Source organism: Ursus arctos, unplaced genomic scaffold, assembly GCF_023065955.2.
Source record: "Ursus arctos isolate Adak ecotype North America unplaced genomic scaffold, UrsArc2.0 scaffold_8, whole genome shotgun sequence".
Lineage (NCBI taxonomy): Eukaryota > Metazoa > Chordata > Mammalia > Carnivora > Ursidae > Ursus > Ursus arctos.
The window spans coordinates 27,635,547-27,656,643 of record NW_026623100.1 but is presented as its reverse complement, the minus strand read 5'-3'; the positions used below and the strand labels follow the sequence as shown (position 1 = coordinate 27,656,643).

General features: G+C 34.7%; 1 protein-coding gene across 5 annotated transcripts in view; it reads right to left on the bottom strand.

Annotated features, from left to right (window-relative positions):
• Positions 1–1,797: 1,797 nt before the first annotated feature.
• Positions 1,798–21,097, bottom strand: part of SANBR (SANT and BTB domain regulator of CSR) — a 56,355-nt gene continuing 37,055 nt past the window's right edge. For 4 of the 5 annotated variants that reach the window (XM_026485177.4, XM_057309013.1, XM_026485196.4 and 1 more), the window contains 10 exons: positions 20,788–20,933; positions 19,930–20,029; positions 18,697–18,729; positions 17,716–17,815; positions 8,585–8,676; positions 7,540–7,568; positions 7,388–7,461; positions 6,612–6,700; positions 4,772–4,863; positions 1,798–3,633 (listed from right to left, as the gene is read on the bottom strand). In XM_026485177.4, the coding sequence (XP_026340962.1) occupies positions 3,597–3,633; positions 4,772–4,863; positions 6,612–6,700; positions 7,388–7,461; positions 7,540–7,568; positions 8,585–8,676; positions 17,716–17,815; positions 18,697–18,729; positions 19,930–20,029; positions 20,788–20,933 (792 nt within the window). In that variant the 3' untranslated portion in view covers positions 1,798–3,596. Of the gene's footprint in view, positions 3,634–4,771; positions 4,864–6,611; positions 6,701–7,387; positions 7,462–7,539; positions 7,569–8,584; positions 8,677–16,260; positions 16,292–17,715; positions 17,816–18,696; positions 18,730–19,929; positions 20,030–20,787; positions 20,934–21,097 lie in introns of those variants that run through there. The other variant, XM_057309014.1, reaches the window with a different exon arrangement.

Here is a 21,097-nt window from a genome sequence, read left to right as displayed (position 1 = left end):
TCAGTCTTTTTAAAAATCTATTTTGAGATATAATTGACATATAATAAAATGCACCCATTTTAAGTGTATAGTTATGTGTTTTGACAAATTTATACTATAATCAAGTTACAAAACATTTCTACCATAGTTCCTCTATACCCTTTTGTAGTTAATCTCCCTTCCCCCATCCTCAGCCCTAGGCAACCACTAATCTGTTTTCACTGTAGTCTTGCCTATTCTAGAATTTCATGTAAATGAAATGATACAGTACATATTCAATTTTACTATTTTTTTTCAATTTTATTTTTAAGTAATCCCTACACCCAACGTGGACTCAAACTTACATCCCCGAGATCAAGAGTTGCATGCTCCACCAACTGAGCCAGCCAGGTGCCACTCTATTTTACTAAAAACTGTCGCAAAATAGGGGCACCTGGCTGGCTCAGTAGGTTAAGCGTCTGCCTTCGGCTCAGGTTGTGATCCTGGGGTTCGGGGATCAAGTCCCACATCGGGCTCCTTGCTCAGCAGGGAGCCTGCTTCTCCCTTGCCTGCTGCTCCCGCTGCTTGTGCTTGCTTTCTCCCTCTCTCTCCGTGTCAAATAAATTTAAAAAAAGAAAAGATACGTCTTGGAAGGAGGGCTGCTCTATCTGCAGCTCTCACTCTCTCTCCTTCAGTAAACCTCTGAAAACAGTATAGGTCACTAACAATATCGGGAAATAGTTTTCCTACCTAGCTCCTCCCTCAAATGCTGTTAACTTTGTCTAAATAATGACAAGACCTTCCACAACAACCACCAAAGAATTAGGCGCCTCTTTTCTTTTTTGCACTAAATACACACCCACACCACACCCACTCCGACCATTCTCAGCGATTCAAAATATAGGAAGAGGGATATAAAACTCTCATCTTAAAGAATTTAAGGCTACCTTCCAAATATTAAAATAACAATGCAACAATAACAGTTAACTTTGATGGAGGGCTTACTAAAAGCCAGAAAGTACTGTCCTAGTTGTTTTACATCTATTAAATCATTTAATCCTCCAACAATCCCAAAAGGGTGGGAATGGTATGATCACCACATCATCTTCCCCAATAAATCAGCTTTAAATGAGAGTGGGAGAGCTAGCCTATTGAACTGGCTAGGTATCCCAGTACTTTTTACCTAGGAGGTACAAAAAGGTGAGACTCAAAATAGTTGCTCGATGAATAGCTGAAGGATAGCTGAAGAATTAATCTCAGGTATTAGATGTGAAAGGTATTTTTTTGTTGTTTTTACATTAAAATTTGGCCTTAGCAGATTTGCATAATAGGGCTTTAGCCTCAGCTTCCAAAGCAATTAGCACATCTCACAATATCTGGCTGAATGTTCTGAAGAGGGAAAATTACAAACAACATGATGCAATAGTGTGGAATAAGCTCTGCTACCAGATAATCTTTTCTGCAATATTTTGTCCCTTAAATATTGGGCTGAATCTTAACCAGGATAACCTCATTTAAAACAATCTTAAGGGGGTATCTGGATGGCTCAGTTGGTTAAGCAACTGCCTTCAGCTCAGGTCATGGTCCTGGAGTCCAAGGATGGAGTCCCATATCCGGCTCCCCGCTCAGCAGGGAGTCTGCTTCTCCCTCTGACCCTCCCCCCTCTCGTGCTCTCTCTCTCAAATAAATAAAATCTTTTAAAAAAATAAACAATCTTAAAATGTATAAAGTACACCTTGTAACGGAGCTAATTTTTTCGTGAAAACCTGTGCTCTAGAGCCCACCCAGACTTCTTCTGAGAAGATGGAGTGATTCAGATCAAGGGATTTTTCAAACAACTTTTGTCATTAACATTTATTTCAATTAAAGACATGTGAATTCAGAATTAATGTAAGGTAAAACCCTTCCAAAGTATTTGGCAAAAGAAATACTATTAAGAGTTTGATGAAAATGTTTTTGGTACCTGTGCTATGTATTACAGACATTAACAAAATAAAAAGCATATTCTGAAGAGAATCAAATTCCGATAAATTCTGGTTTGTAAAAATCAGTTCACTGGTACAGTCCTCACAGGGGAGAAGCAATTTGCCTTTTTTACCATTAGCTAAAAATCTAAAGAGCATCCTTCTCTTCCAGTTGTGACCATCGCCACACTATATAACATGTAAAGCCTAAATCCTTTTAGAGAATACAGTAAAAGGAACAAGACTCTGGTATTTATAACAGAACTTACAGATCATGTACTATAAAACATTTTCTTTTGAAAATACAAATTTTATAATCTATTTCAAAAATATCAAACAATTGAAAAATATCTAAACTGGAACAAAATTTGCGAACAGAAGTTCAAAAAACTTGGAAAAGCCATACATATAACATCAAATAACATCTAGCTTCATTTATCAACTAACTTAACTCTCTTAAAATGATTTCTGTATGTGTTAACTGAATTTAACACCTCAACATTTCATAGAAACTGCCATTCTGTCACACATTATCAAAGCCTGTTCTCTAAATAATTTGAAAATTCCAATAATGAGACAAATGAATACAGAAAATAGAAACAGTGCATCTTAAAGTTTTTCAGAGGCCTACATACAAGTAATTTCCAAGCACATAAATTTTTATATGCTTATGGTTCAGAACAAATTTTCCCTGAGCACTCTTTCTGCTTGGTTAGAAAAATTAAAACATGATCTATAAAATAGAATTTAGTTTGATTTCTACTGAATGTATGCCATTTTTCACCCATCAAATGTATTTGGGAATGTTTCCTTCTTGACATTGCTAAAGTCAATAACTGTTTGAAGGGGCTATTCGAATGGCTTTAGAAATATGGTTAAGTTTTAGAGCCCTGAGAACTGCACAGTGGGTGTTTCATACAACCGAAATGATTCACTATCCTAAACTACTGGTAGTTATTTTAACAGATTCAGAATGGCACTAGTGTCACAGAAGAAGAGGTAATAATCAGTAATTTCAGCTCAGATAACCAACAGACAAGAAATAAAAACCGAAAGAAAAACAAGTTGGATTAACATTGTGCTTTCCATGGAATAATGCTGAAAAAAACTGACCCTCCTGCCCAACAAAGGAAATACCTCGCACCTTGAAACTTTACTTAATGCAATCTTGAGAACTGTCACTTGTTAATATTCATGCAAACTTAAAATCAGCATCACTGGGCGTTTCATCACACAAGTTGCAGTTCCCAATGCTATCCCAAGATTTACAGCCCAAAAGACATGCACAGTAGCACCACCAGCTGTGTTCCCTTAATTTTTTAAGGTCTTAAAAAATCTTAGCTATTTGAGAGCTTAGGCCTCTTCTCTTCCAAATAAATAAAGGATAACAAATATAAGGAGTCTTAACTATGCAAATTTGAAAATACTAATTTTCCACAGAGCCGAGCATCACATTAAAGGAAAATCAGATTTAAGAAGTTTCATATTTACAATTAGATGTCAGAAGACCTAACTATACATTCTCCTCAGCACTATGCTTTATGTGGTTTGCAAGAATAATTAATAAATAACTTAAAACATTTAGAAGTCATTGTTCTGACGATCTTCAAGAGGTGAGCAATTTCAGATGTCCAGAGGTGTGTCTTCTGTCTTTTTAGTTACAGTTAAGGTGCTTCATGCAGGACGCCCTGGACCAAAACGGTTTTTAGACCTAGATTTTTTTAAATAGAAAAGAAGGTCAGAGGTGCTTCTAAAACAGTAGGAATTTGCTGTTGCTTTAGGTTACATTTGCTTGACAGTATCAAAATTTAATGAAACTTCACGTAGTCCATAACCCATTTTTAAAAACTCTTGGAGTGAGACATATTTTGGAATTCAGATATTTTGGGGGGCAGGGGAGATAATATTGTACATATATTGTATATTATGGATTGGAGCAGTGCCCTATAATCAAACACATTAATGCTTCTTCAGTGAAACAAATGAACATTCATTTTCAGTGAGATAAATAAAAACTATAAATAGCATTATAGTAGCTCAGTTTGGGTTTGAGTTGCCACAAGTGTATAAAAAAGTCTTTTTGGCTTTCTGAGCTTTCTGGATTTCGGAACTTCTGATAAGGCATTTGGATCTGTAGTATTAATGACCCAATCTCAGTAACTGTTAATCTTTAAAAGAAAATTTGTGATGTAAAATGACAGAGGATCCAACAAGTTAGACTTCATTAAGAGAAAAAAAAATAAGGAACAGGAAAGACTTCAATGATTTAAATAAATAATATTTAAGCTATAAACAGTATGAAATTCTACTAATTCACAGTAGCAATAGAGTTTACATTCCTATCTGCAGCTGGCTCAGAACAGAGCTGATTCAATCAACAGAAAACTTAAAAAAACTAACTTTCATTAAATTTTGTGTTTATGACCTTAATAAGCCTTAAGTTTAAGTTAAAATCTGGTTCTGATTAATGTCCTGATGATCTAATCTTTGAAACAAACCAAACAAACTCCAATTATGTGCTGCTAGTGTTCATATGATTGTCCCTAAAAAAAGAAAATCACAGGGCACCTGGTGGCTCAGTCGGTTGATTAAGCGGGCCACTCTTGATTTTGGCTCAGGCCATGATCTCAGGGTCCTGGGACCGAGTCCTGTGTGGGGCTCCATGCTCAGTGGGGAGTCTGCAGGAGATTCTCTCTTGCTCCCTCCCTCTGCACCCCCCCCCACCCCGGTCGCTTGCACTCTCTCTTTCTAAAAATAAATAAATAAATCTTTACAAAAAAAAAAAGGAAAGAAAAAAAGGAAATCATTTCAAAGCCAGTGGCATTCTGAATTTGTTTATGCTGATTTACCTTGTATTTTTTTCTGAGCTGCTTTGCCGTGCAGTGACTGGCACTGAGGCCTTGATTTGCGCTTCAAGTCTGGAATAAATACCTCCTGCAAACTACAGAGTAAAGGGGCAAAATGAAGTTGTTATTTTAATGGAATCGATAGAAGCTCTGCTTTATAAAAATGACATTACTCTTTAGCTAAGAAGTAATTTTATTTTGATTTTTAAAATTCAGTCTCTCTGAATTATAATTTATGTGAATAATTTTACATATGGTAAAATTCACCCTTTTTAGTGTACATTTCTGAATTCTGACAAATGCATACAGTAGTATAACCATCATTAAAAGGGAGACATACAACACTTCAAACACCCCAAGAAAATCCCCTTGTGTCTCTCATAAGGCAACCCATTTGCCACGATTAGTTCCTGGAAAGTACTTATCTGTTTTATTGCCCCTATAGTTCTGCATTTTCCAAAACATTATATAAGTAAGTCATACAGTCTGGAACCTTTTCAATATGGCTTCTTTTGCTCGGCATAATGTATAGGAGATTCATTTATGTTGCTGATGTATCAGTAGTTCTTTCTTTTTTATATGTACCACAGTTTGTTTATTCATTTACCAGGTAAAGGACATTCAGGTTGTTTCTAGTTTTTGGCAATTCTGAATAAAACCACTATAAACACGTGTGAACTGATCTCTGCGGTGAGGAAATGTTTCACTTTATAAGAAACTGACGAACTGTTTTCCAAAGTGGCCATTCCTTTTTGCATCCCGACTAGCTTTATATGAGAGTTCCAGTTGCTCTCCATCCTGGCCAGCACTTTTTTTTTTTTTCATTTTAGACATTCTTGTTGGTATCCAGAGGTATCTCGCTGAGGTTTTAATTCACGTTTCCCTAATGACAAATGACGTTACATCTTTTTGTGTGCTTATCTGCTATCTGTATCCCTTCTTTCATGAAGTGTCTGGTTAATCTTTTGCCCATTTAGTTTTATTGGAATATTTATTTTATTATTGAGTTTTGAGAGTTCTTTATATGTTCTGGACACAAATCCTTCACTAGGTAAGTGTTTTACACTATTTTCTCATACATTATGGCTTATCTTTTCATTTTCTTAATAGCGTCTTTCAAAAAAAAAGTGACACTCAAAAATAGTGTCATTCAAATTTTGATGAAGTCCAATTTGTCAGTTTTTTCTTTTATAGATCATGTTTTTGGTGTCACAGCTAAGAAATATTTGCCTAACCAAGGTCACAAAGATTTTAGAAGTTTTAACACTGTATGTTAACTATATGTAATTAAAATTAAAAAAAGAAAGATTTTGGAAGTTTTATAGGGAAGTAAATTTTTAAATAAAAGAATTAGGGCAAGAGTAATTATAAATACATAATACCAATACTAATGTTAATATATAGTGTTATGATTAATACATACTTTTAGTAAGAACATAGGTATTTCTAGTCATTGTTTTCAGCAAGATGACATCTTATTTTAGAAATAATATCTAAGCACACCCACAGAGTTGACTGAAATCAGCAACTTCAAAAAAGTCACCCTCTGGGTAGTCAGCATTTGGTCAGCAATTCATGGTTAATCTATTCTTGGTGTGACATTACACTTCCAGCAATAACCTACTTTATTGCGTGTGCTACAGAGGACCCGTGGACCATGGATAATAACATGGAGAACGTTTATGTGAGTCAATTAGCTAACTGGGACAGGATATAAAAATATATTAAAGTATTTAAATTGGTCTTTTCAATTCTGCCTAAAACATTTTTATACACCTCATGATAAAAATAAAGTAGGAAGGTATATCTAAGCAAGCACAGCACAACAGCATGTAATTCTTACTTCCTTTGCTTCCTTTGACTTGACTCGGTCCAGATCACCCAATCTCATCTTTATTAGGTGCCCTGTAATTTCAGACATCCGCCGCTGATCTGGAGGTAAAAAATAATACACCTGACTTTTTATGAGGATGATTTATAACTTTTATTTCTTAAAGAACACTTCAGCTATCAGGAATTTATGAAAATATCATTGGATACTATTTTACAGACACATACACTTATTTATCTTTGAAGCACTTTAGGCAGCAAGTAGCACATGGCTCATATACAGACAACTGTGCTGCTTTTAAGGCTACTGTAAACCAACCTAAAACATGATAGTCAGTCATCTTTAGAGTGCAAGTAATGGGCAGCAGTCAGCCTCACACCTCCAAACCACAGCTGTATAAAACAGTACATTATCTGCTGGGATTGTCTACTAATAAAACTTTGGTTGAGGGACGCCTGGGTGGCTCAGCTGGTTGAGTGTCCCACTCTTGATTTCAGCTCAGGGCATGATCTCAGGGTCATGAGATCGAAACCCACATGGGGCTCTGCTCAGAGAGGAGCCTGCTTGGGATTCTGGCCACCCCCCCTTCCCCACCGTCTTTCAACAAACAAACAAACAAAAACAAACAAACAAATAAAAATTCTGGTTGATTTCTAAGGGAATGTGAGAATTCTGGGCTTTATTCTAGTTGCAACTTTCTAAGCTATTCAGCATACTTCATAAAATGAAAGATTCCTATCATTGTTATTTATACCTGATTTGTACATTATGTACATATTAAAACTTACCATCTTCCCTTTGTGCATCCTGGTTGAATCTCAAGGATCTTGTGGCATCCCATTTATTCTTCTGCATACTCACACTATTAGAAAAATTAAGCAAAAATCAGCATTGATGCTCTGAGAGTGGATATCTGATTGGATTAAGGAGCAATACTCACATGAAAGGAGACACATCTCTAGAGGTTGACTAAAAAAGAGTAGACAACATTAAGGTCCAATTAGAACACATTTACTGATTAGTGTTATAGTTAATAATAAAAAGCAGTTTACATTTATTGAGTTCAAGACACTGTACCAAAAGCATTACAAGTATTACTTCATTTAAGCCTTGCAATAACCACATGAGACAGCTGCCATAATTATCTCTATAATAAAACAGGTTCAGAGAAGTTAAGAAACTTGTCCAAAGAGATACAGACCTAGAATTTGAACCCAGCTTTATTTGACTGACCTAGCAGCCCAGCTTATGCAATCTTTTAGAATTCACCCACTTGAAAAAAATAATAATAATTCACCCATTTGATTGCTTGTGGTACTTAGTATGTAGATGAATATACAACTTGTCCAGTGTAATTGTGTGGAACTTGTCTCAACCCAGCCTTTCATACATTTTTGGAATCCATGGTTTCTCTTTTAGTCAAATGTGGTTACTACTATCTTCTTATTCCTACCTGGCTTTTTACCCCTTCCTTCAAAGGTATGGGAAATAAGAATTATTTTAAAAGGTCATAAAATGTAATTCATTTAAAAATTATAAAGTCTACTTACTTTTCTTATTTCAAAGTCCATCTTATTTTTGAATAAGTAATATTGGTTCAAAATTCAAAAGTTACAAATAGCACAATAGTAAAAAGTCTCTGTTCCCCATTCAATTCCCTTCTTTAGAGGCAACCAGTCCTTATCAACTTCCTATGCAGTTTTTCAGATATTTCATGCATATATAGAGAAAGACATACATATTCTTCTACGCATGCTACAGAAATGTTAGACTATGCCAATATACATACTGTTGAGCACTTTCCTCTTCTCACCTATCGATACATCTTGGAAATCTTTAATCTCAGTTTTTATGGAATTTCATTTTTATACTGCTAGCATTCTACTGTGATATATTTTTACTCTTCTTCAGATTTTTCTTGGCTATATTTGCCTGCTTATTTCTCAATATGAACTTTAGAACAGTAATGGATAATTTAGAGCTACCTTCTCTAATGCCTTTTCTTTCTTCTGACCACAGGGTGAAGACATCTGCTTTTTTGGTTGTTTTGTGAACTTCTTTGGCTTTTCCTTTTTCCCTGACAACAGAAAGTCAATGTTAGTCTCACATACTTCTCCAATGCACTTGTTACTTACTTATAAACAATAAAACAATAAAACCATTAAAAAAATTGTTTCTTAAAACTAATGAATTACCTCTAAATAAAAAGTACATATATGGAGAAGTCAAACTGAATGTGTTTTTACAGGAGTTCATTTTAATTACTTTTCTTCTTTCTACTTGATGAAAAACTTTGGGGGAAAAAATCAGGGCAATGAATTCAAAGCCCCAATGAAACTAGATGTCGAAAGTGTTGGGGAAAACTATACATATTTCTCTGAATCTAATTCAATAGTGGAGCCATCACCTAATTCCAAATTTTTATATATATAAAAATAACTATAACTCAGAAAAACACATTTTGAGACTGGAATAAGTGAACCCACAAAAAAATCTTTAAAACGTCTTTTGCTTGGGGAGGAGGTGGGGCTATGAGGATAAAAATGGAGATGGGATAGAAATGATCTTGGGAGGAAGCAGATTTGGGACAAATTGTATTCTGGACAAGTGCATTCCTACAATCAATATTCTGAATTTATTCTGGCTGACAGTGTAGAGGAGAAAGGAGAGGAAGAGAAAAGAAGGAGGGGAAAAGCATTTCTCTCAAATCAATGTTTGAATATAAGGACAGTACATTAGCTCACTTTCCCAAATATCAAGTATTTGTATACAACCTGTGCAATTTTTGCTCTATCATTTAAAAGGGAAACTTTATGTTACTACCACAAATGGAAAATGTGCTACAAGGAAGATAACCTTTAAGATACTAAAAACAAAAAAACAAAAAAACGGATGCCCAAGTGGCTCAGTCAGTTAAGAGTCCGAATCTTGATTTCAGCTCAGGTCATTGATCTCAGGGTCTTGAGATCCAGCCCCAAGTCAGGCGCTGGGATGGGCGTGCAGCCTGCTTAAGATACTTTCTCCTCTGTCTCCCCTCCCCCACTCATGCTCGCGCGCTCTCTCTCTCTCTCTCAATAAATAAATAAAATAAAATAAAATAAAATAAAATAAAATAAAATAAAAAGAGTATTAATCTAGATAGGTTTATTTGCCCCCTGACAAGCCCTGAGTCCCTGACATGTGTTTATAGTTAAAATGGGAGGTAAACAAGTGTTATAAAATTGCTAATAGACATGACAGGATGAGATTTGATAATGGAATGTGAAGATAAGCTCCTTCCAAAGAAAACAATGACAAAAACAGAACAAAAATATTATAAACCATTATTTGTAGGTACTGGCAAAAAATCAAAGGGAGGTAGAAGGTTGAGTGTTTACATTTAAAAGATGCATAAGGAGGGGACGTGGGTGAGTGGGAGGGGTGAAAGAGGAGAGGAGGATTAAAGGGTACCTTACGGTGGTGAGCACTGAGTAATGTACAGAATTGCTGAATCGTGGGTGCCTGGGTGGCTCAGTCAGTTAAGTGGCTGCCTTTGGCTCAGGTCATGATCCCAGATCCTGGGATCGAGTCCCATATCAGGCTTCCTGCTGAGCAGAGAGTCTGCTTCTCCCTCTCCCTCTGCCTCACCCCCACTGCTCAGGCTCCCTCTCAAATAAATAAATAAAATGTTAAAAAAAAAAAAAAGAATTGTCGAATCACTCTATTGTACACCTGAAACTAATCTAACACTGTATGTTAACTATACTGGAATTAAAATTAAAAACTTAAAAAAAAAGATGCATAAGGTGAGAACTGTGAGTTTATGGCTTTCTGCCTGAGGGCACTTTCCAATACCTTGAGCCAAGGGAGGAAAATTACAGCCTTATGAGTTCCAGGACAAAGAAGACAGAATTCAAAGTCAGAGAAGCTGGAAGTTTAAGGGGGAATTTTGGAAGAAAGTCACAAAAGACTTGAGATCTAAAATGTGACTATAAACTCTGCTCAAATGAGTCTTAAATTATGAAAGCATATGGGAGACCCAAGGAAATCCAGCTAAACAGGCAAGCAAGAATTAGGTCGGGGTGTTGACCCTTGCAAGACAGAATTGTTCTTGGTGAGAGATCAGAGTTTCTTGTGCCTTTGATTAAATGCTTTCCCAAAATGCATAGAGATCAAGCTTCTGACACCAGGAGACTTACCTGGGACTGGAAAAACAACTAGAAATCTAGGGGGAACCCACAAAGCAAGGAAACCACTAAGCAGGTAAGCCCCCAAATCTGAATATAAAGTCTGTCCAAAACCTTGCCTGACTACTAAAACTACACAGGCTGGTATGACCCTGGGGGTCAGGCTAAAACAGTAGCAGTTACCAGATAAGAAAAACCTGTGCAGAGACACCGTTCACTACATTATCATGAGGGAGACAGATTTTGCAGTTTGGGTCAGGCCAGTTAACTGCCTACTAGAGCAAAAAATCCAAAAATCCTCAGAAAACAAAACAGATTTCAGAATTGCACAGATAATCTACCAAAAGTTACAAGATGAAGAAACCGAAAAGTATGACCCACTCAGAAAAGAAACTGTCAATAGAAACTGGTTCTGAGAGAGCTTATATACTGGATTTAGCCCACAATTATTTCAAAACAACTATTATAAATATGTTGGAAGGGAAAATGGTGTTATTGAATAAACACATAGGAAATCTCAACAAAGACATGGAAACTATAAAAGAAGAACCAAATGGAAATTCTAGAACTGAAAAGAACAATAATTGAAATATTTAGTAGATGGGCTCAAGAGAAAGTCTGAAATGGTAGGAGAATATATCAGTGAAATGTGAAGTTAAGCATTAGAAATTATCCGATCCAAAAAATAAATAGAAGAATGAAGAAAAAGAAAACTTCAGAAACCTATGGGAGAATATCAAAAGGTCTAACATACATGTATTGGAGTTCCAGAAGATAAGTGAGAGAAAGGGACAGAAAAAATACTTAAAGGGATAATGACTATAAGCTCCCCAAATTTTGTTTAAAACCTTAATTTACAGATCCAAGAAGCTCAACAAAGACCAAGTAAGATAGCCACAAAGGAAACCACACTTAGGCATATCATAGTCAGGCTTCAGGAAGTAAAAAATAAAATCTTCAAAGAATCAAGATAAAAAGGGCACATTATATACAGGGGAACAATTATATCAATGATTGACTTCTCATCAGAAATAATAGAGGACAGAAGATATTGGAATGAAACACAAACTGCTAAAAGAAAAAAATAATTGTTAAACAAGAATTCCATATTGAAGAAAACTGTACTTAGAAAACAAAAGTGAGGGGTGCCTGGCTGGCTCAGAGCATATGACTCTTGATCTTGGGGTTGTGGGTTCAGGCCCCAGGTTGGGTGTAGAGATTACTTAAAAATAAAATCTTAAAAAAGTGAAATAAAGACATTTTCAGATAAGTGAAAATGAAAGAATTTATTGCTGGTATACCTGCACTATAGGAACTAATAAAAGTTCTTCAGAATAAAAGAAATTAACATCACATCTGATAACTCAGATATAAAAAAAATAGTAAATATGTAGATATATATAAAAGACTAAATATACACATTTTTTTTGTTCCCCACATTCTTTAAATGACATACTACTGTTTAAAGCAAAAATCATAACCCTAACACAATTATATATAATATATATGAATATATAACAATAGTACAAAGAAGGGGAAGCTGAGGAAACTATATTATTTTAAGGTTATATTTGACCTCAAGTAATTCTTATTAGCTTCAAGTAGATTGTGATAGGTTGAAGATCATGTTGTAATCCTTAGAACAACCAAATGTAAAGAAATATAACTAAAAAGCCAGTAAAATAACTTAAATGATACACTAAAATTATTTTCTTAGTACAAAAAAAAAGCAGGAAAGGAAAAATAAGAGAAGCAAAAACATTTGAGACAATTAGAAAGTAAACAGCAAAATGGCAGAACTAGGGGCGCCTGGGTGGCTCAGTCAGTTGAGCATCCCACTCTTGATCTCAGCTCAGGTCTTGATCTTGGGGTCATGAGTTTAAGCCCCGTGTTGGGTTCCACTCTGGGCATGGAGCCTACTTAAAATTTAAAAAACAACAACAAAAAAACCCACAAAAAAACAAAAGGCAGAACTAATAGAACCATATCATTAAACACATTAAGTATAAATAGAATAAATGCTCCAATCAAAAGGTGACGATTGTCCAACTGGATAAAAAAAGCAATTTCCAACAACATGCTACCTACAAGACACACACTTTAAATTAGAAAACACAAAGAGGTTAAAAATAAAACGATAGCAAAAAAGATATGCCATCCAAATAGTAAACTAATCTACAGTGATTATATTAACACCAAACAAAATAGACTTCGAGACAAGCAATTTTACTGTAGACAAAGAGGAATATATCATAATGATGAAAGCGTCCATACACTATAAATGCATGCCTAATCACAAAGCTCTAATGTACACAAAGCAAAAACTAGTAGACTTAAAAGGAAAAATACGTAAATTAATTATAGCTAGAGATTTCAACTCTTTTTTACTAATCGATGGAACAAGAAGTCAGAAATGAGCAGTCAGAAAATAAGCAAGATTATAGAAGATTTGTAACAGACAACCAAACGAACCTGTCTTGACATTTATAGACCACTCTACCAATAACAGCAGAAGTCATATTCTTTTCATGCACATCTAGAACATGTGTCAATAAAATGTAAGGGATGAAACCACATTGAGTATGTTCTCTGACCATTATGGGATTAAATTAGAAACCTGTAACTGAAAAATATCTGGACAGTTTGAAAATATTTGGACATTAAACAACATACTACTAAATAATACATGGGGCAAATAAAAAAGCCATAAGGGGAATTAGAAAATATTCTGTGTTGAATATAAATGAAAACAAGACATAGCAAAGTCTGTAGGAAATAGTTAAAGTGGTGCTGACAGCAAATCTTACAGCTTTAAATGTTTATATTAGAAAAGAAGAAAAGTAAAAAAACCAATGATTTAAGTTCCTTAAGAAGCTAAAAAAGAGAGAAAAGGAAAGTAAGTCTAAAGTAATTACTAGGAAGTAAATACTAAATATGAGTGAAAACCAGTGAAATATAAAACAAACCATAGAGAAAGTCAATAAAATCAAAAGCTGGTTCCTTGAAAAGATCAATAAAATAAACCTCTAGCTAAACTGGTCAAGAAAAAAGTGATAAAACACAAATTACCAATATCATCAATGAAAGAGGAACATCACTGCAGATCCTTCAGACAGAAAAGGATAAGAAAACACCATAAGCAACTTTATGCCAATAAATTTGACAACTTGGATAAGATGGAGAAATTCCTTCAAAGACACAAGTTATCAAACAGATTCAAGAAGAAATAAAAGACTTGAATAGTACAATATTACAGCTACTAAAATCATAATTAAAAACCTTCCCATAGGGCACCTGGGTGGCTCAGTTGGTTAAGCATCTGCCTTCAGCTCAGGTCATGATCCCAGGGTCCTGGGATCAGGTGCCGCATCGGGCTCCCTGCTCCGCTGGGAGCCTGCCTCTTCCTCTCCCACTCCCCCTGCTTGTGTTCCCTCTCTTGCTGGCTCTCTCTCTGTCAAATAAATAAAATCTTAAAATAAATAAATAAATAAATAAATAAAATAAAAATAAAAATAAAAATAAAAATAAAAATAAAAATAAAAATAAAAACCTTCCCATAAAGAAAACTCTAGGCCCAGACGACTTCACTGCTGAATTTTATTATATATTTAAGAGAGAAATAATACAAATACTACACAAGTTCTTCCAGGAAAGGGAAGTGAGTGGAACACCGTCCAACTCATTTTACAAGATCAGTATTATCGTGGTAACCAAACTTGGAAGATATCACAGACAACTAAAAATAAACAACTAATATCGCTCATAAACACAAACAACCCTTAACAAAATACCAGCAACTCAAATACATTAATATATAAAAAGACAAATACCTCATAACCAAGTGGAGTTTACCTTAGAAGACTGGTATAACACTTGAAAAACCAATGTAATTCATCATATTGATATATGGAGAAAACCTAGATCATCATCTCAATAGATAGAGAAAAAGTATTTGATAAAATTCAACACCTATTCACTATAATAATTCAGCAAATTAGAAACAGAAAAGAACTTCTTTAACCTGAGAAAGGTCATTTATGAGAAACTGAGAAACCAACCACTAACATTACATACTTAATGGATAAAGACTGAATGCTTTCCCCCTAAGACAGGAACAAGGTAAGGATGTCTGTTCTCACCACTTCTATTCAACATGAGGTCCTAACCAGTGTAAAAAGGCAAGACAAAGAAATACAATGCATACATACTGGAAAGGAATCTAATAAACAAAGAAAAATTAAGTGAAATTAGCAAGGACACAGAAAAAAGCTCATTTGGAACAACTGAAAAATTGTCCAACTGAAAAATTTGACAATTTTTAAAAACCTACTTCCATTTATAACAGCATAAAAAAAGCACTTAGGAATAAATTTAACAAACGATGTTCAATATCTGCATACTGAAACTACAAAACATTGTTGAGAGACATAAAAGAATTAAATAAATAGAGAGACATTCCATATTCATGGATTGGAAGACTTGCCATTGTAAAAAAAAAAAGGTCATTCTCTCCAAATTGATGTATGGGTTCAACATAATCCCAATAAAAATTCCAACAGTATTTTTGTAGAAATAGTGACCTTTATTCTAAAATGTACAGAAAATGCGAAGCACCTAGAAATACCAAAATAATCTAAAACAAAAGAACAATTTTGAAGGACATACATCACCAGATTTCAAGAATCACTAAAAACTACAAGAATTAAGACTCTGGTATTGATATACTGATGTAATAGAGACACAATCAATAGAAGAGAACAAAGAGTTTAAAAATAGATCCACATGTAAAGGATCAGTTGGTTTTAAACAAAAGTGTCACAGGAATCCAATGGGGAAAGAACATTCTTTTCAACAAATGGTTCTGGAAAAACTAGCTATGCATATAGGAAAACAAAGGGAAGCTCGACCCTTAACTCATACCATATACAAAAATAAACCTGGAAGGGATCATAGACTTAAATACAAAAGTTAAAATCATACAACTTCTAGAAGAAAACAGCAGAAAATCCTTGTGACCTTGGGGTAAGCAAAGATTTCTGTTATTAAAACATGAAACATAAAAGGAAAACTAAAACATTAGAGCTCATGAAATTAAAAACGGGCTCTTCAAAAGACATCATTAATAAAATTAAAAGACAAGTCAAAAACTGGGGACAAATATTTGCAAAACATATGGACTTGTATCCAAAATATATATAAAGAATGCTTATAATTCAACAATAAGGCAAACAATCCAACTTTGTACAAAACAGGCAAAAGATCATTTAAACAAACACTTCATGAAAAAGATATATAAATGGCCAATTAGCACATGAGAAGATGCCTAGAACTATATACCCACTAGAATGGCTAAAGTTAAAAAAAGTAATAATATCAAGTATTGTTAGAAACGTGTAGCAACTGGAACTCTCATACATTGCTGGTGAGATGCAAAATGGTACAGTCACTTTGCAAAGGAGTATGGCAGTTTCTTATAAAGTTAAACATACACTTACCCTATGACCCAGCAATTCCACTCCTAGGTATCTACCCAAGAAAAACGAAAACATATGTCCACACAGACTTGTATGCAAATGTTCATGGCAACATTATTCATGATAACCAAGAACTGGAACAACCCAAATGTCCATGAAATGGTGAATGGATAAACATATTATGGTATATTCATACAATGGAATACTACTGTGTGATAAAAAGGAACAAACTACTGATATACACAACAATATAGATGAATCTCAAAAACATCACACTAAGTGAAAGAAGCCACACACAAAAGACTACCCATGATTCCATTTATATGAAACCTTAGAAAAGGTAAAGCACTGTGACAACAGCAGATTGGTGGTTATCTGGGGGTGGGATTGGCATAAGGGAACTGAGTGTAAAGGGGCAGGAGATAATTTTTTGGAGTGATGTTTTAGGTCTTAATTTTGGTGGTGGTTACCCAACTGTATGCCAAAACTCATCAATATGTACACTTAAAAATCGGTGAATTTTGCTACATATAAATTCTATCTCAATCAACTGGGAAAAACATCACACACAGCATAGTAGCTTTTTCTCCTTGACTAATTATAACTTAAAAATAATTGATAAAGAACTAGTTTTTTAATAAGAGGATTTGACACATGAAGAAAAATTATGTAAAACTTGGAAAAAAGACAAAGGGAGGGTTGTATGTCCTTATAGTGTCATATTAGAGGACTGCTTAGAAGTCTCATGTAAGAATTATTTAATTCTCAAAGAAAATATCCTTGTATCTGACTTTCCTATCTACTGTTCATTGAAGGCCCAGATGCTGTGAAGTTTTACATCAACTTGAAGATTTTTGTGTCTAATAGAAATGCAAATGATTTCTGTTTAGAAGAAAAGATAACCTCAAAGGTGATCGGGTTTACTGACTTATAGGACATCAATTAGTTTTGAATCTAACTTGCAATCCTCTTTAATATTCTTTTTCAAATGCCTATAAATACCCAAGTCTTCAACTGCTCTTTAAACCAATTTTCCCTGCTATTTGTCTCACTAAAGAGTTCAAAAATTTTGAAACAAGTTTATTCTTGTTATTTAGTTGTATAAAATCATGTTTTCAATTTTTTAAGAATCATACTCTGATTACTACTGCATAATGCTTCATTTGCGTGTTACTTCAAATCATCTCAGGCACACACTGATGTAAGTCATACATTTTGAGAAACCCATTTCACTTACACCTGAAATGAAAATGTGGAATATTATTTCTCAGTATACTGCACTTTTTAAATACCTTTGTGATTATTCTGTGTCAGTGCCAGGATTAGGGAATCTTGATGGAGCCTCCCTTATTTTTTTTCCATGTTGTAGCCTACCGTGTAGACTTAAAAAGCTAACTCCTCACCCATTGCATCAAAGCCTTCAGAATGCTACCCCTTCATAAAAGTAAGACTTGATTTTATCTTAGAAATCAGTACTTTGTTTCTTGGATATTTCTTCCTCATCTCCAACTTCATCTTCAGTGACCTCAGATCCAGTGGTATATTCTTCTTCTTCTGAAAATAACGATTGTTGTTTCTGAATTAAAAAAAACACACACACACCCTTTAAAAAACATAGTATTAACACACCTCTCATGGATTATTTCAAACATATTTACCTAAATTTATTTTGGATAAATGAGCCAAACAAGATCTGATAAAATGACAATGCCTCGTACAACATTTGGGAAATGGACATAAAAATTTCATTGTTTAGGATAGGATCACATTACATTAAACATTTTAAAATTATTTCCTTCACATATTCTAGCAGAGTGATGGGCACATATTAGGTCCTCAGCATTTGTCAAACTGCACCTCTAACACTCAACTGAATCTATGTTCCTTGATATTAAGATTAAATTAAAATACAGTAATTGCCATTATTAAAGTAGTCTCATAAGCAAGGACAGGTACACATTCCCTGGATAAATGTGGTCCTGGATTATTCAACCATAGCCTCATCAGCTTCCTGCATCTACCTACCCACCCTGCTTTCTGTCATCACTGATCCAAATTCCAGTTCCATTCTTGTGAATATTGGTAGCAGATGGCAGAGTAATGGCAAATAGTTAAAAGAAAAAAAAATCAACCAACCAACCAACCAACCAACCAACCAACCAACCAACCAAATGCCTGGAATTTAATAGATTTGTTGCTTTGTTCTATGTCCTAACGTGACTTAAAAGCGACTTTTAGAAGTCATTAGGGACACTTAAGGAGTATGCAACAAGATAATGGAGTATATGTCTGTTTTTAAAAATGGCACTTTCAGTAAGTGCAAAATTACAGAAGCTGAAAAGGATAATTGCATTGAACTAAAATCTGTAAAATAAGATACTGATAAGATTCTATTAAACTAAACTTTAATTATGGAAGAAAGAGATCCATGAAAGTGGAATATAGTTCCTTACTTACCAGTTGCAGAGTCCAGTTTTTCAGTGACAAAAACTATAAGAAAGATAAAGGAATAAGAGATTAATAAATCTGCATCTAACCAGACTGTAGCTCATTTTCATGTGGAGACTGAGAAAGAGTTGAAAAAAGCTGCAAGTATAGCTCCTTTCCAGGTTGAAACATAACTTAAAACTCAGGCTGAAAATGATGTATTACAAATTTCTTGTATCTGCTGCCTATAGAAAGATGTATATGTTTACAAAAAAGAAGAAGAAGAAGAAGACGAAAGAAAATCAACACTTCCCAGTGTCATTTCCAAAGGATAAGTAAATCACATGTAGAGATAATACAACTTATTTTTTGAACTATTTCAATCACTTTTTTAAAAAGATTTATTTATTTGTTTTAGACAGAAAGAGAGCACGAGCAGAGGGAGAGAGAATCTTAAACAGACTCTGTGCAGAGCAGGACACGGGGCTCGATCTCATGACTCCTAGATCATGACCTGAGCTGAAACCAAGAGCTGGATACTTAACTGACTAGGCCATCCAAGTGCCCCTTCAATTACTTTTTAATGTTTATATTTTACTATAAATTGAGGAACCAGATTATATATGGATAGTCAAGAAATCTAATTTGCTATTTTGTATATAATTCATAAATGAATGTTAATGATTGAATATTTGCAGTCATTTCGAGTTTACAATGCATTTTACATGGAATATTTCACTTTGTCAAGTAAACACTGTCTCAACCAATACAAAGCCAGGAAGTTCACAGGCAATTGGAGATTCCCTGGTTGTCAGGAACAAGAATCAAAGGAATCACAGCTATCCAGCCCTCTGAGAAATATTTGTCTTGAAACCTTGCAAGAACTAAATGCATTCCTGATTACAATTAAAAAAAAAAAAAGAATTTCGTACCAAAAAATTTATAGAATTAGGAAAGGACAAAATATCCCATACTATCTTCAATTCTCAAATCATTATTTGTCCATAATAAAACCTCTGAAGACCATGTTATATATTTTCCCCAAATTTAAGCTGACCAGTTATTAGTTGAGGGCAAGGAATGTGTCCTATTACCCTTAGAGTCCTACTTACTCAGCATAATACCTTGTTGTTATGATCAGGTAGTCAGTAAATGCTTATTATCTGAAAATTTCAATTTCAGTTTAAACCAGTTATTTCTGTCAAAGATTAAATATCATCAACTGTTTATATCAATAAAGAATAAGTGAAACAAGCTACTCACAGCATTGAGTTCCCCACTTTTGGGGCCCCATGGTGTATTTGGCTCCAGTAAAACATCACAATCTAGACCCTTTTCATCACAGGTACCAACCCCAGAATCACTTGAAAGAAAAAGACATTTTATGGAGAAATGTTCAATTTCACAAGAAGTTAAATGCAAATGATATCTTTTTTTATTGCAAATATTTTACAAATCGCTCTTTAGAAACACAGTTCTTGAGTATAAGGTATGCCACCTCAACATTTACATTTCTTAATTCATCTAGTGATTCCCCTAGCAGAAGACACTCCATATCGGGGAGCACCATGGCACTCCAAGCATCACACTTGTCAGGTGGTGAAATGGGCTGCTGACTGGTACTTCTGTGAGAATGGCCTTCATTAAAGGGTCCCCCACCCCCCAACCTGACATCCTGCTGCAACTGCAAAATGATAGAAGTGACTCAGAAATTATTAAACTCAAGGAGTTCAAATTCCTGCATAGATGACCTCAACCAGACTTTTTTCTAGTTCTATCAATCAAGCATTGAAGGAGGGCTTACATAAGTTGGGAAAAGAAAAACCCTCAAAAAATGAATTGCAGGTCCCAACCTTTCAATCACCAAAGACACCTTTTATTAGTTTTTCTTCCCCTTGGACCTCCAATATTTTGAAGTGTTTTTCCTATCAAATAAACACCTGCTTGCTCTTAACGAGAGCTAACATATAATATCAGTAAGCTTTCTGAAATAATGTAAACTATCTGGGGACTGACATTGATTTGGGGAAGCACCAGGGAATGGAGGATTCTGAGATGGGAAGCATGAATAAAGCTGCTGCACAGCGTTCCCCTGCCCCCACCGCCCTCGTCCTGCCTCACCTAACCGTATCCTTAGAAAAAGGCACAACAATGACATCTTTGTGTTTGTAGAGATCGTCCAGTATTCTAGCAGTTGGACAGGACGGCAAATCTCCACCTTCACCTTGATCGTGAAGAGCAACCACGTGATCCTTCACTTTACAACCCTGTCATGTAAGAGACACTGAGTTAGAGAGGTTGATTTGTTATAGAAATATTCCTGTAAAGATGATTGTATGTTTTTGTTCTTCGTTGCCCAGCCATATCATCATATCAACCATTTTACAACTTTTTCTCAAAAAAAAAAAATACAGTTGATTTTTGAACGACA